At 46.7% G+C, this 14196-nt stretch overlaps 1 protein-coding gene across 5 annotated transcripts in view; it reads left to right on the top strand.

Annotated features, from left to right (window-relative positions):
• Window positions 1-14196, top strand: part of LOC146182602 (uncharacterized) — a 75296-nt gene that overhangs the window by 32530 nt on the left and 28570 nt on the right. For 3 of the 5 annotated variants that reach the window (XM_084608881.1, XM_084608880.1, XM_084608879.1), the window contains exons 4-5: window positions 2316-2349; window positions 11552-11734. In XM_084608881.1, the coding sequence (XP_084465007.1) occupies window positions 2316-2349; window positions 11552-11734 (217 nt within the window). Of the gene's footprint in view, window positions 1-441; window positions 1438-2315; window positions 2350-3560; window positions 3699-11551; window positions 11735-14196 lie in introns of those variants that run through there. The other 2 variants (XM_084608883.1, XM_084608882.1) reach the window with 2 other exon arrangements.

Genomic DNA, 14196 nt, shown 5'->3' with positions numbered 1-14196 from the left:
ATAGTGGTGTATCTTTGATGTTGGAAGAAGACAGAAATTCTGGCGCAGGGCAACCAAAATAGCAGCACTTTGCCAATCTGATAGCCCTACTGTGCAGCAGTCCCTTACAAGCTGAAACTTAGCTACTGCCGAGGAACATTTTGAGAGGGTGGTGTTTCACAGCAGTGAGTCCAGTGCTAGTTATCATAGCAATGACGATGAAGAATTGGTTTCTCCATTGTGCCTCGTTGATCCACCGCCAACTGGCGAAGTTGCCGAGTCTCAAGAACAAATTCTACATCAGTATTCATGCAGCAGTGAGCTCCGCGATTTTTCGTCAAGCGAGAGTGGGGTGGATTTAGCTCCGGCTTTGCACGACCCACTTCGTTCATGGGCTGTAGATAACATTTTTGCCGCCCACATCACTAAGCTTCTGAAAATTCTGCAGCCGCACCACCCAGACCTCCCTTCTGATGCCAGAACACTGCTGCGGACGCCTCATGCCAGTAGTCACCAACATGGGAAGTGGCACTTACTGCTTTTTTGGCGTCACTGGAAACCTCATTCAGCAGCTAAAAGTGGAGCCATATCAGTGAGCGCTTCAGTGATTTCCCTGACTATGAACGTCGATGGTGTGCCCTTATCTAGGAGTTCGTCGAAACAGTTCTGTGTCGTCGAAACAATTCTGGCCTGTGGTTGTGTGGGCCGAAGAAAGCTCGCGAAATGAACCTTTCCTTGCAGCTCTCTGCATGGGGGACTCAAAACCCGAGAGTGTTCACTTTTAGAGCTTGGACTGCACCATGGTGAAGCTGTGTTCCCTAGTGATTGTTCATGCATTTGTTTGCGACATGCCTTCGCGGGCATTCCTTAAATGTACCAAGAGACATGCAGCATACTATGCATGTGAAAAGTACATGCAAAAAGGCATGTACTCTGTAGAGCATAGGAAAGTTATATTTCCTGATGTGTTGGCCCCTCCGCGTACAGGTGAAAACTTCACCAACATGACACAGCCTGATAATCACAATTGCACATCACCATTGCTCAAGCTGGGCATCGGACTGGTTCCCACTAGACTATATGCGTTTGGTTTGCTTAAGAGTTATGAAAAGACTTCTAGTGCAGTATTGGACATTAACTGCCCCATCAGCGTCAATGCTGCCTTTGAGTGCACGTAGGGCCATTTCTGAGAACTTAGCGACTTTGGCTGTCAACATTCCACAAGAGCTCCAGCGCATTCCAAGGACCCTGCGTGTTCTAGAATTTTGGAAGGCATCCGAGTATAGAAACTTCCTTGTTTACTTTGGCCCCATTGTTCTGAAGCAACACCTTGCTCATCCATTTTACACGCACTTTTTGAAGCTAGTTGTACCATTACAATACTGGCCTCACCCGATCTTTGTATGACTTTGTGTGAATATGCTGAGCAGCTGCTGCTTAGCTTCATTACAGAGGCAGGTAAGCTTTATGGCAGTGGCATCTAAAATGTTAGCGTACATAGCCTCTTGCATCTGGAAGATGATGTGCGACGGTTTCGCCACATTGCCCTATTTTCAGCCTTTCCTTTTGAAGCTTTTCTAGGAAAGCTGAAGAGACTGGCCAGAGGCCATGCCCTTCCTACGGAACAAATTTTTATAAGAGCAGCTGAACTAAAGCAGTTCAAGCAACCAGTGACTCCTAGAAGTGATGGCATCAAGCTGTCCAATATTCACATAAATGGACCAGTCCCTGAAACATTCTGGGAGCAGCGATTCAGTAAGACTACGATTGGGAAAAAAAGTGTTTTCTACAAAGCCAAAAGATAGCTGTGTGAGGATAATGGGTGGAAATTTTGTCCTAATAAGAAATTTTATAGCAGCTGAAGGTGACGTCCTTATTTGTGGGCAGCACTATGCCGATGTTAGTAACTTTCATGATGCAACGCTGTGGTCTGTTGACAGGGGTTTACAGAGCCTGAGGACTTTCACGGGGTCTGAGTACGTGGAGCATCAATGTCACCACAAATGTGAACCAGGTCTCCTTTGACATCGAAATGAGTACAAGGGGGTACACACATTTCCTGAATGTGACCCTCGGTTTGCTAGTGGCTGCAGCCAATACGAGGTCAACCTGTGGTGTCATTGTGTAACCACATTTGTACAGCCGACTGTGCTTTGGAAGTCCGTGAGGTGACGTTAGGCGAGCATCCTAAACACGAGAACAAAAAATAAGCATGCCTTAGAATGGGCGTCTCTTGATGAGATGGCGTTTGGCAGTATCGGGTGTTCTTTCTCATTCAGTTCTTCTCTAACACGGTACTTTTTGTTGCCCCCCCCCCCCCCCTTTTCATCATGCAGGCTGTGAGTGGGATCATCGAAAAGGACGACAGAGGTAAGTCATTTGCACCTGAAGCCTGCAGCTGTGTGCGGAGTTCTTAGCAAGAGACTACCATACCATTATGTGTGTGCACGCAGTTTCTCGGTCTCTCGTACACGTGGCAAGCCTTCAGTATCGTCATTGCCAGAGTCATAGTCGCTTCTCTGTAGAGAAGCAGCAGCCTCAATGGTTTCAAAAAACTTTGCGGTCATCTAAAGTTCAGCTTCAACAAAGAAGGCTTGTTTGCAGCTACTAGAAAGGACCAATGTTATTCTTGAAAACACTTGACACCTTTTGTGTTCTGTTTTTTTTTTTGTTGCAAAAGCAACACAACGCCAGCCAGCTCGGCTCGTCGCGTATGCTCATATGCCGTAGCCGCAAATGGCAGGAGCTGCCAACTTGGATCTCTCGTTTCACATGGGACGATTATGTCAGAATCAGCCTGCCAGGACCCTAGTATTTGCGTTACCCTAATAGGCCACTGAGGCGCATTCATACGAATTGGTTAGACCGGGGCTTTATATACGGGCTTGTAGCCTAAGCTATCACATCAAACTCTTAAAGGCGGAGCTTAAGTGCCCTACATATTTAGACGCAATATACGCATTTACCACCACCACCTTAAACACTGGAGAGCTTTGATGCATTCAACAGAACACTGGTTGGGTACGATGCAACGCTCGGTCACTCGAAACCAAAGCTTTTGCTTCACGCTCAGTTCAGCAGTGTTGAATCCGTGTAATATTTTCTATGGGGGCTTCCACTCTGCCGACAAACTGTTTTCTGCCTGGCTGCCGGTCTGTGTGGTCCTCCTCATGATCATGCCTCTGGCAGGTGGCAAGTGAGATGGCTCGGCACTGATTGGTTGGCAGGTTGTATGCATTACGAGACCACATGTCATTTAATGAAGCTGCTAATTGAAACAGCTCATTCCAGATTTATATCGAGTCCATTGGGATCCTTGGAGAGTCAGGCATGCTATTACTGGGCTATTGAGGCAAGCTCGTACATCTTGGTTAAAGTGAAGCTTTGTATCTCTGTCGCTGCTGCTAACTTGAGCAACATTCACCATATGTCAACTGAGTTAAGTCATTCAAAATCCACCTAAACTATAAAAGTCAATATAAACTATGCAAAACCAGAACTAACCGCACTAGTTCACAATAATTGATTACCCTCAATCTGAACGGCTTGGTACGACGACGCATCACAACGTCATCGTGCAGAGCAGAGGTCGCTGCAAGAGCATACACAGACATGGACAAGGCACAGAAAAGGAAGAAGGAAGATCGCTGTGCAAAGAGAGCGGCACGTGGTGCTACCAAGAAATTCTGATTTCCACCATTCCAGCATTCACAGGCTAGGTAAGAAGGCATCAGCAAGACCGGTTATCGTCTTTTTTCAAGATTTGAATGAAAAAGCATCACTCTTTAAAAATTGCAGCAAACTTAAAGGCTCAGCTACCTCTATTCAGGACGATTACTCGCCGTCTACTTTAAACAGACGGCAGATGTTGTGGAAGAGTACAAAAACCGAAAATTTGCAAGGCCAGAAAGTGTTTCTTGTTCACGACAAATTGCACATCGGCAGTGACGTGTTTCTCTGGGACGGGACGAAACAAGAACGCCACTTAATTTCAAAAACCCCCTAAGCAGCTTGCACATGACCCATCCCGAATAAGCATGTTAGGCTTCTAAACATAAATGCTCAGAGTATTGTAAATAAGACAAGCCTACTTTACGGAGTTCTTTTATCCTACAACCTTTTATCCTTTTATCCTACCGTCATTACCGAAACTTGGTTGCACAGTGCAGTCAGAAATGACGATCCAGTTCCGCCAGCATACAAATTTTTTCGTAAAGACAGACCAACCAGGGGCGGTGGTGTAGCTGTAATAGCCAAATCGGACATAGAATCCGTTCTTCTTCCAGATGTTACACACGTTGAGTGTTTATGCTTAAAGATGAACCTATTTGGGCATGTTCTCGTATTGTATGCAGTATATAGACCACCAGAGTCGATTCCCAACCTTCTAACAAACCTCAGAGATCATATGAGGCATTCCAGTAAATACAAAATGATATTGGTAGGTGATTTCAACTTTCCGTGCATTGACTGGAACCGCTTCCTTTCCAAGGCCCGACTCTGCAAATGGTTCCAATACTTTGTTCGATATCATGTTTGAAAATAATCTCGCTCAAATTGTGAATGAGCCTACGCGTGTAGGCAGTTCATCCAGTTCAGTCCTTGATTTGATTTTTCTTGATCGCTGTTTTGATGATTATGTTGTATCTGTCCATTCCGGCTTATCCGATCATAAAGTGGTATCTGTTTGCTTGTCACTTGTTTCTAAATGTGTAAAAAATGATCCAGTGGTTAAAACAGTGAAGGATTTTGAGCGTACCGATGATGATGCCATTTTAGCTTACTTGGATGCTCAGCTTGCTGACTTCGCTGACGATGATGCTGCTGTCCTTTGGAACAAATTTAAGAAGATATGCCACTTTTGCTTGATAAATTTTGCTCCTGATAGAACAAAGAGAACAGCCAAATATACACCATGGATGAATAGGCATATAATACATTTAAAACGGAAGGCCACACGCCTACGAAAGAAAAGAACAGCATCTCATGCTTTCAGCGAAGCTCGCGAAGCTCTTTCCGATGCCATTGTACGTGCAGACTTTTTATTTTAACACTACTCTCCCGAACTTTATTTCTGATAATCCTCAAAAGTTCTGAAACTTTATGAAAGAAAGGAAAAGGAGTGTACAACGAATATCCCGTAACGGGGCATTAATAACTAATCCTAAGATTATTCCGCAAAACTTTAAACAATATTTTCACAGCTTTTTCTCCGCGCCTGCCGGACCTATATTTTCAACGTGCGCCTCGCATTTCCTCAATGTTACCGATTTGATTTCACACGAAGGGGCATTGAACATGCTACTTAGGCTAAAAGTCTCCAGGACCTGATGGTATACCAGGCGCATTCCTTCGCCGTTTCGCTGAAACGCTATGCAAATTCCTCGTTTTAATATTTCGAGCTTCCATTAGAACTGCATCCATACCTGATGACTGGAAAACCGTGCGTGTGGTGCCCGTCCCGAAAAGAGGTGACCCACTTCTTTTGTCTAACTACCGCCCAATATCTATATTATGTTCTTCTTGTAAATTTATGGAACACATCATAGCTAACCTCATTTCAAAGTTTCTTCAAGGTAATAATATTTTGTCGCAACACCAGCACGGCTTCAGGAAAGGGTTTTCTACGGTTACACAGTTAGTCACCTTATTTCACTTTCTTGCTTCCGTAGTAGATAGAACCGGCCAAGTAGACTTAAATTTCTTAGATTACAGCAAAGTGTTCGACTTAGTGCCGCATAAAAAGCTAATCGAGAAACTTCAAATGATAGGATTGCCCGATTTTCTTGTTGCCTGGGTATCGATGTATTTAATGGAACGCAAACAGTATGTTACTATTAACGGAGAAGATTCTTATGCTCTTCCGGTCACATCTGGTGTCCCTCACGGCAGTGTGCTTGGACCGCTGCTATTTTCGGTATATTGTAACGATATTGTTGATGTGGTTAATGAACCTGTGCAGATCCGTATGTATGCAGATGACTGCATTATTTTTAGTGAGATCCGGTCAGCTGACGATCAGGCAATTCTAAACACAACCCTTAACAATGTTGTTACGGGCGAAGAAGAAGCGGGCAATGGCGTGGGCAGGCGCGCTCGTGCTAGGTCCGCCATCATTCATTAAACGTCATCTACCATCGCCATCGGTCATGTTCTGTCTTCTTTCTTCATCGGCTTGCCGTCCCGTAACATCTGGTTGGAGGCGCGGGGTATATCATCATCACTCATCCTGGCCCGGAGCTTCGGCGCCCTGTGTCATCTTGCGCCGTCGACAGCGGGTTCTTGGGACGACGCATTACCTGGCTGTTCCCCAGCCTGCTGAACCCGACGCCACATCGCCGTTCTCCATCCCCGCCCAGTCCACCGCCCTGACCAAAAGACATGAAGTAACACAAGTAGCCCAACTTTAAGATCCCACCGACCCGAGACGCCACGAACACGCGCAAGGACACATCACAAGACACAGCGCATGAAAACAACCTGACCGAAGGATCCGACCGACCCGATACAACACTACACGTGAAGACATCGCCCCGCCTGTGCCGTTTTATGCGTGCCTAGGACCCAGCCATCAAATCCTGGTGACCTGTTCAACAAAGCTTCTTGGGCCAGGCTTCATTGATCATCATGGCGGCAAGCCGTTACCTTCTTTCTCTTCTTTCTTTACCGCTCCGCACAAGATCACCGTCATGTCATAAATCTGATCAACTTTGACTTCTTCGTCCACCGATCGGGACGATCGCTCGGTGGCCCCGGGTAGTGTTACGGGCGAAGAAGCGGGCAATGGCGTGGGCAGGCGCGCTCGTGCTGGGTCCGCCATCATTCATTAAACGTCATCTGCCATCGCCATCGGTCATGTTCTGTCTCCTTCATCTGCTTGCCCCCTCCCCCCGTAACAATATTCTCACATGGTGTTGTAGATGGGGTATGAAACTTAACTCTGAAAAGACCGTCTTGCTATGTGTTACAAGAAAACTTCATCCATTAAAATGCTCTTTCTGCGTTCAGGTCCAATTGCTGAAGTTAGCGAATACAAATATCTTGGTGTGGCATTAACAAGCAACATAAGCTGGAACACTCACATCTCCAACACTTGCTCGTCAGCATTTCGAAAACTTTGCTTTTTGCGCCATAAACTAAAGGATGCACTCCTCCAAGTTAAAAGGTTAGCATACGAAACCTTTATATGGACTAAATTAGAGTATGCCTGTATTTTATGGGATCCATATACTATTACCAACATAAACGCACTAGAGTGAATCCAAAGAAAAGCTGTCCGATTCATGCTTTCGCAGTACAGTCTGTCTCTGCACTAATGCAATCGAATTCAATACCTACCCTTCAGTCCCGGCAAAAATTTCTTCGATTAAATTTAAATTTTTATTATTTAATCATAAACTTTAAATAAATCCTTCACCGTACCTAATATTATCGAACACCAGACAAACCCAACACTCCCACCCTCTTTCTCTGACCCCGTACTCTGCCAAGTCTAGCTTATTTCAACACTCTTTCTTTCCCCAGACCATTAATGATTGGAACAGCTTGCCAGCCTCCTGCCTACAGTCTCTTGACCTGACAAATGACCATGTTTAACATAATTTCATGCTCTGCTATTATCATTTTTAATTTCCTACTGTTTGTGCTCTGTTTTGTTTGTATTTTGATATTACTTATCACTGCAATAATTTGTTTTTAATCCATTCCTGCTTGGGCCTCACGGTCTGCAGTATGTAATAAATAATAAATGATGTGACCCCCGTCACCTGCCGCCTGCCAGAAGCATGTTTGTGATCTTTTGCTCACAATCGCAATAATTACATTGCTTTTCTACAGAACGCGAGCCTTCATGCTGCCGCACTAAAAAGTGTAGACTATAGCATGTCAAGAATGCGTGAAAAAATTTTTGTATTGAGATTGGTCATAGTTTTCTTGTGACTGCACTTAACAGTGATGCTATTGTTTAACTGTCCCTCCTGAGAGCTCGGTGTTTCGTCGATCATGAAGCCTAGCTAGCCTTTGACATCTGGGCAGCAAATTGTGACGGTGTGACCTCATAGCTCAGTATCAACAGGAAAATTATCTGAGGCACTGTCTTTACTTCTACATCCTATTGGCGACGTGAAGGGCTCAAAGGCTGTGCACCGTTCCCACCTATGCTATGTAGTCTGGCGGCATAGGCCTTTTTGCTGGCTGTTTTGTTGCGGAAGCAAAACTACGCTAGTCACTGATTCATTTCGCGGAGCCCCCGATGAGCGAAACTGCGCATGCGTGAGGAGCGGGTCACGTCACACGGAGCACAACTGAAGAGCCGCGTCGGAGCCGCCGCTGACTCCTCCGCTATGCGGGTGACCCAGAGGTACCGCCGCCGCACCAGCTGTGCATGCACCAGTTGAAAGTGACGTCGCACGGTGCACAGCTGGCGCACCGGGACCACCGCCGACTCCTCCGCGGCGCGGTGACTCAAAGGTGCCGCCGCATTCGCCGCAGATGTTGCTTTACGCAATTCTACTCGGGACGGCTATTGGTCAAGCCATAGCCATTTTTTCTCTTGTGATCTTGCGTCCTATTTTATCACAGGTTTCCTAGAAGCCATTCAGTGTCATGATGCACCACGCAGCAGATTAGGCGACGACACACAGGAGAGGCACACAATACACACATATACATAAACAAGGACAATGCTGTATGTGTATTGTGTGCCTTCTGTGTGTCATCGCCTAATATGCTGTGTGGTGCATCATGTCGTCTGACCAACTAGCTCGACTTTAAACGATAGTACCATTCAGTGTCAATACACCAGTTAGCTCTGTTGTTTATTCCCGCCTCAATGCTGCCTCCACTGGTGAACATTAGTGGGATGTTTACTTCATTGCTTGCAAATCGGCTAGTGCAAATACTGCAATTACGAGTACACTGATGACTGGCAAAGCCGAAAGTAAGTGGCTTGTGGAGAAAAATCAGTCGGGGAGAACATGCAAGTGTAGAAAAATACTAAATAATCATCTTCAGGGATTTCATTATTGATTTTACTCACCTAAATGCTGTCACTCCAAGCCGAGCCGTCGCATACACGGCATAATTCTTCTGGAGGGTGAAGGTGGATAGAAGTGAGTTGATAGAGGCAGTAGGTGGGTGGACAATTCCTTAGAAGGGCAGGATAGGGAGGTGGACGATAGGTGGCGGCTCTTAGGGTAGCTGGCATATACGTCCCGTCTTTTTCTTGGCGTAGGAGCTATACTTTGAGACATCATATATCCCGGGAGGGTGGTAGCAGCTTAATGCGCGCGGTAATAGTACTTTGCAGGAACACTCTAACAAGATAGAGATTATACGCATACATATGCTAAAACTCCTTCCACTATTTCAATGTGAATATACTTTTTTCGGTAATACAAAATGTATGTGAAATGTGGGGAGGTATTAACACACGTCCAGACAGTTTTAAATGTGTGTATCATAATTGCAGGTTCAATTTCTACATGGCACAGTTGCTGGTGAGCGTAAACATTGGTGTAGGTTTATGTATCTGTTTTAGAGCGCAGCTCTTTGGCGCCCGTTCCTTGGTTTCGCGTCGGTGTCGTCGGCCTTGTATCCAGCTCCGCTCCTTTTCAGGCCCCCCCAGTTCGAGCCGGCACTTCGGCAGCCGGAGCCTAGCAAGAAGAGCGGGATGTACACTCAGCAACAAACGATGGGGGCAGAAGCGTGAGCAGCAACCGGAGAACACAATGAAGGGAAGGGGGGGGGGGGGGGGGGGGGTCGCCGGAGGCAGCGTGTGGGCCCATAGGATAAGTTGCGCGGCGAAGAGATAGCAGCGACTGACTGATGCCGCTGACGCCGCTAGCGAGTTAAGACAACGTGACCGTAGAACACCGTCGGCGCCATGCAGAAAGCGGAGGAGGGGGTCCCTTTTCTTCCTGCGTTGCGGCGAGGGTACTCTCCGGTTGCCGAAACGCCGGCTCGCTATCAGCTGATCATGGTGCGTGCATCCCAAGCCGAAACGCAGTCACGTTCTCTTCACTCGTTAGCGGCGTCAGTGGCATCAGTCAGTCGCTGCTATCTGCTCATCATGCAACGTTCCTATCGGTCCACGTGCTGCCTCCCGCAACTTCCCGATAACTTAATTGCTCGCTTCATTTCTCCGATCACAAAGCTTCTTTCATGACAGCCAAAAACTGTTAGTCGAGTGTTTCTTGAAGGAATACGTATGAAAAATAAAAAAAGTCGTCTAATTGTACATACGTGTCTTGCTCTAAATATTTGCTTCAATCTATCGAAAATACGAAACAGCTGATGAGCTGCACTCAAATTGCGCATTAGAAAGTAACGTAATCGTCGGCAATTTTTTTTACTATTTACAACATGCTGGCATTGATGCCGTTCATAATAATAATAATAATTGGTTCACATTAAAAGAAAGGCCCAGTACCTGTCGCACTTGTTCTCTGGACACCTGAACCGGGCCGTAGAGAAAGGGAAGGTTGGAGTGAAAGAGGAGCCGTAGTGAAGGGCTACTGAGTAAATTCGACCACCTGGGGATCTTTAACATGCAGTTACAGAACACAAACGTCAGTTTGACATATGCGAGACATGAGAAGCAGCATGCTGTTGTTCCCATGCACTGTGGTGGTTAACCATTTACGGATGCTCAATGTTTTTACATGATCGCCTTTTTGTTCACTCTTTCCTGTCTTGTCCGTAATGTTGTTTTGTTGAGCAGAGCACACTCACCTCTGGCTACTTTCAGAGTTGCTTCCCTTTCGCTCACTGTCTACAGATTGTGTAGGACCCAGTTTGTGCCATGCATTGTCAGTGCCATGCAAGTCTGTGACCTCCCGCAGACAATTGTTCTGGACTTAAGAACTCCTTTCAGTCACTCAAACTAATTGTGCAATCAAAAGAGTCTGTTCAGGAACGTTTCTTTGTGTTCAGGTGCTTAGTTAAGCCTTATTAGTGCTTTCTGGACCCTCAGTGATTGTCTGACTCAATACAAGACTGCTTGAAGCATATTCCCAAATGGGGGATCATATTTTGGGTACCCGCGCCCCCGATGACTTGCCACCATTTTTTGTGCCACATTTCTCTTCACTTAAGTATTTAGGTAAGCGGTCCTTATTTTCTGACAGAGGCTCATGATTGTCCTAAATATGATCTGCATTTCCAGCAATGCTCAATAAAAGCTCGGATTCACTAATTTCGAAAATACTGCCGCGATCGGTTACTGTGCCGACGTTTATGAGCCGACTTTTGCTGCTTTCCGTGCAAGTATATAAAACTACAAATAAAGTGTGTGTTAATGTCTAAAGAGTTGTTGCTACGTGCCCAGCAAGAAATAAAGTACACCGTCTTGGAGCCTGAAGGGACAATCGATCAGCTCCACACAGCCCATGACCGTAATGCAGACTCTCCTCCACTCTCAAATGGGACCCAGCTAGCAGTTGTCTAGAAAGTATGCTACAAGGCTTAGCAACGAGTTTATTTGTGATGATTATGTCTGAAGGGAAACCACTGTACTTCTTGGAGCATTTTTCGTACCCTCTTTGCCAAATGCTTCTCCCTCCTCTGCTCCCAGATCGAAACAGTGACTCGTCCCAGGATTCGCACAGTGGCAGCGAGGAGAATGGGCCCGTGTCCTTGCTGTCGTCTCAAGGGGGCTCCACAGTGCCTGCACGGGGCGGTGAGTCGAGTAACAGGACCTCTGGCAGCAGTTCGACCGGTGGCACGGTCAGCGGCTGGCTCCAGCCTCCCAACCCAGGTGTGTGACCCTTCTACATGCTGTCCATGTTTTCCACATGTGGTGTTAGTGGAATGCTCTCGCTGTGACCCTTGCTCTGTTCTATTCGTATTACTAGTCAGCATTTGCTTTTTGTTGCATTTACGGTATAAATTAAAACTCCGACCTGGTTCCTGAACCATGATTTGTTTGAACAAAATTAATTTGCATTTGACAGTGAATGAGCCGCCCTGGACACTAGCATAGTAGTTGATAGAGTAAATGTGGAAATGACTGTGCAGTTGTTGGGAGGAGGGTAGAGAGAAATATTATTTTCTTTGAGGAAAGGGTGATAGGTTGGTTTTTTAACCCATAGCCTTCTAACATTATCCACGCGTGGTCATTTGATCTGGCCTCAGCCGATCAAGGACAACTTCAGTGCTTTTTGCACATTTCGAGTTCATAATCATGTCACATTTCTTGCAATCCTCTGTCTCTGGTACAAACAGCAGTTGTAGATTTTTACTGAGTAGATGTATTTAGAAGGTTCAACTAACCGTGAATCCAAAGCCGGCAGTAGTTCTCAGCAAACTTACAACATCGCGGTATGCCAGACTATGACACCACAGACACAGCCCCAAAGCCTGTCTTGTGCATGTTTTGGGACTAAGATGATGATTCAATTAATTGACAGTTGTGCTTACTACCTGTTTGAAGTGGCCAAAAACGAGCTTTGAATTTGGTCCTGCGGTGAACTCGGAGCTAATGTAGACGGCTGCACATCAATTGGTGTCACGCGTCCATGTTTGCCTGCTGAAATCTCTGCAATTAAGGGCATTGAATGCAAAATTTCACCATTCACTTATGCCGCAACAAAACTCTAATCACTGTGATATTTGGTATAGATGACCAGAAAACTAAGAATTTCATCCACAACCAAGACCTCCCAACCATCCACTCGGCTGCCTAACGCGCAGTAGAAGAGCAATGCGACAGCGCCACTATCCGTTCAGCGTTGCTGCTACCAACGGTGCCGTCCTGAGCACCCCGGGTTTCTAGCAACCGGTACTTGTCAGGGAAACCGTAAGCACGGGGAAAAACAGTTAAATGTCTGGGAAACGTTCAAAACTTTTGCCAAGTCAGGGAAATTGGGATGATATATTCGGTAGTACATTTTCATTTCCAGCTGGCGCCGAGCAAGTATGTTCATGCAGATTTGTTTTTTGCTGTCTCTCCAGCGCGTGGCGGCCGCGCTGCAAGGCAAGGCGTAATACAGTTAAACCTCCATGTAGCGAATTCTTCGATATTGCGAAGTTTTTCAATTCCCCGATGCCGACCCCATTAAAGTGCTTGTATTTAAAAAAAAACTCCCTGTAACGACCATGTTGCGGTGGTTGACCTTGATATAACCAGCTCGCGGTGCCGACTGTCTCTTAGCTAGTGCTGAATAACCGGAAATTTTAGCAGAGCCCCACAAGTTTAAAGACAATAAAACATGAACGGAAGTGAGGGGAACGTCTACTACAGCAACCAGCGATTGTAGTAGATAAATGCGCCGTATTTCAGTGCCGACGCCGCATCCACGTGGCAGAGTCAGCAGTCTCCACTGCTTTCACTTCCGGAACGTAACACTATGGTAGTTCCCGCTTAGAAGTGGAAAAACGTAACAGAACAAAAGAAAATGCTGCCCTGTGCCTTTTCGCGGGCCCCTGCGCATCGGTAGCGGGAAGAGCGGAGTGCACCTGTGAACTTGAGTTTCTTTTGTGAGGGGGGGGGGGGGGGGATTAGGGGATGGAAAAAACTGAGGGGCACAGCCCTATATTTGTCTCCTAGAATCAGTTAGGGGATGAAAGAGATGAGTAGAAGTGGATGGAAAAGAGGGAGGAGTGGCAAGGGGCAGACAGGGAGGGGGTAGTTGGCACGAAACCGGAAGGACGCGCCCGCTGTGTTTAGAGGCGGAGACAAAGGTGGGTCGCTTCCAGGTAAATGAGGAGCAACCTGAGGGCGGTAGTTTGGCTGGCGCACAGTTCGGGAACAGCACATCACAGAAGGATGCAGAGTGAAGTCCCAGGTGACGGTAGCCGAGGTTAAGGGCGGCTCGATGTTGGTGTAGAGCGGAGCACTCACACAGCAAGTGTTCGAGTTTCTCGAGAGGCACCGCACAGGACACACGCCGCACTGGTTGCACGACGGAGGCGGTATATCCTGTCAGCAGTCCACACACAACCGACGCGGAGTCGTAGGAGGCAAGCAGTGTCGCAGTGGTGAAATGCACGCGCGTCGAGGAGGCAGATGCGCTGGTTGGCGGTCACATGTCTGTCTGGGTGGTGGCGGTGAGCATAGCGAGCTATGATGAGCCTCGCTGAGTCGTAGTGCGACTCTGATGGTGAGAGGGACAAGGAGAGGTGGTGCGCCTGCTTGGCTAGCTGGTCGGCTGTTTCATTGCCATGGACGCCAACATGTGAAGGATTCCTTTAGATAACGACGTGAGATCCGCGTAGATC

Source organism: Amblyomma maculatum, chromosome 7, assembly GCF_055883805.1.
Source record: "Amblyomma maculatum isolate TAMU_Amacu chromosome 7, ASM5588380v1, whole genome shotgun sequence".
Lineage (NCBI taxonomy): Eukaryota > Metazoa > Arthropoda > Arachnida > Ixodida > Ixodidae > Amblyomma > Amblyomma maculatum.
This window is presented reverse-complemented; position numbering and strand designations above follow the sequence as displayed.